Genomic DNA, 1,838 nt, shown 5'->3' on the forward strand with positions numbered 1-1,838 from the left:
GGGGTTTCGACCTTGGGATTCCTGCCAGCCCTCGGCGCCGTCGATCCCCTTACCCGCCCACATGTGCGCCCCCGTGTCACTTAGTGCCATGGACACTTGAGCAAGGAATTAATGATGTGTCTCTCTCCTGAGTCTATGTTTATCACATGATAATGATGATGATGTATTAAATAATGTCCTAATCATGTACTAAGCAATTTCAACATTCTCCCTTCTAATTGAGCGGAGCACTCATGTAGTTTGTGGAACGTCCTTGCTTGTGTGTAATAAAGTGTTGTAAAGCAGTGCGATATGATTGTTGCCGCGCTAAATGAAGGAGATCAGCTGCCGATGCATGAGCAAGAAAATAAGTGATGTTCTTGTAAAGAAAAGCTCCAATTGTTGAAGTAGCAGCTGCTACGTTGCAGTCTATATATTTATATTCGCATGGGAAGAGATCGGCGAGCTCAATATATGCATGCTGCCCTTGATCTCCACCAGAGCTGATCATAATTAATAATCTCACACTCTGATCGGCTAGCTCCTTTTGCAGCTTCAATGGCCAGCTCCTCCACGTCGCAGGCTGCGAAATATACCCCGTCAGCTTCGGCGATGGCTCTAATGCTTCTCTTGATAGGCGCACTTGTGGGTACTGCCCATGCCACCTGCACAGCCACCAACAACTCGCCCCAGCCTCTGCAGATTCAAATCTTGTCCCAGGCTCAAGCCAAAACGAGGGGCCGGGCATCAGCACTGGAGCTGGAGAAGGCAGCGGTGCTGGCACCGGAGCAGGCGGCGATGCGGGCGGTTTCACGCCTGGCAATACCGGTGCACCCAGAGGCGTCCGAGCCGGCGCTGGAGCTGGCGGAGGGGCCGGGAGTGCCGGTGCAGGAGGCGTCTCACCTGGCGGCGCCGGTACTCCGGCCGGCCTCGTGACCGGCGGTGCTGGTAATATTATTAACCGCGTGGTTGGAACATTGGATGTGGCTGCCAATTCCGTGGTGCAGTTTGATCTGCTGGTTGCCAAACAATCAATCTTTGGCTTGATCGTGGTGAGAAACGAGGTCACAAGCAGCGCCACGCCTCCCCTCCGCATCACCGATGGAGCCGAAATCCTCATCGAAGCCAGCCTTGTTGAGGCGGCCTCAAGCTTGGTCGACGTCTACGTCCTCAACGGCCAAGCCCGCGTGCTCCTTGCGACCGGCCTCTAAACCGATCTCTCTTGTATTACCTCAAATAATGCCACGTTCTCCACGTGTGGTAGCCTCTTGCATGAGTGACAGGTCTTGAGTTCAAACCTCCTCCCATAGAGCAAGCTGGTCTCTTGGGATTACTTTGAAAGAATTTTCATCGTCTTCTTCTTCTCTCAAAATTACGTGTTTATCCGTGTGCACTTGTAAGAGTGCTCGTGATCGAAATGTTGTGGCATCTTGATTAGCTAAGAGAGTACTCTTACGATAAAATTACATAGCCATAAGAATGTTGTATCATCTAATGTCTTATCTTATGAGGTGTAGACTCAATAGCCTTGTTAGTTCAAGAGTCTTAAGTATGGTTCTAGTCAGAACAAACCAGCACATCTTCATTATAATCTATCAAGACAACTACTAGCAAATGGAATCGTGATCATGACTAGTAGCTAGTAAACCAACAATGGAAAATTTCAAAGTTGAGTCTTAACTATGGTCTTTGTCAGGACAAATCAACACATTTTAGTTAATCTACGGACAGCTACGTCCAAATTAATGGAATCATGTTCATGACTTTATTTGGTAAACCAACAATGAAATTCATAGCTATACTTTCAAGATTTTCAGTTGGGGATCTCTATTCGATGCAATAAACCACATAATTGAGAC

General features: G+C 48.1%; 1 protein-coding gene across 1 annotated transcript; it reads right to left on the minus strand.

Moving 5' to 3' along the window:
• Nucleotides 1–214: 214 nt before the first annotated feature.
• On the minus strand, nt 215–1,484 carry LOC147454079 (uncharacterized). The gene has a single exon (XM_086517009.1). The coding sequence runs from the start codon at nt 1,097–1,099 to the stop codon at nt 215–217; it is 885 nt and encodes a 294-aa protein (XP_086373135.1). The 5' UTR covers nt 1,100–1,484.
• Nucleotides 1,485–1,838: the final 354 nt, after the last annotated feature.

This window comes from Adiantum capillus-veneris, chromosome 7 (assembly GCF_014529385.1).
Source record: "Adiantum capillus-veneris isolate H3 chromosome 7, ASM1452938v2, whole genome shotgun sequence".
NCBI classification, from domain to species: domain Eukaryota; kingdom Viridiplantae; phylum Streptophyta; class Polypodiopsida; order Polypodiales; family Pteridaceae; genus Adiantum; species Adiantum capillus-veneris.

Coding starts and splice junctions, on each gene's coding strand:
- LOC147454079 (XM_086517009.1), bottom strand. CDS start 1,099: ATGAGGATTTCGGCTCCATCGGTGATGCGGAGGGGAGGCGTGGCGCTG.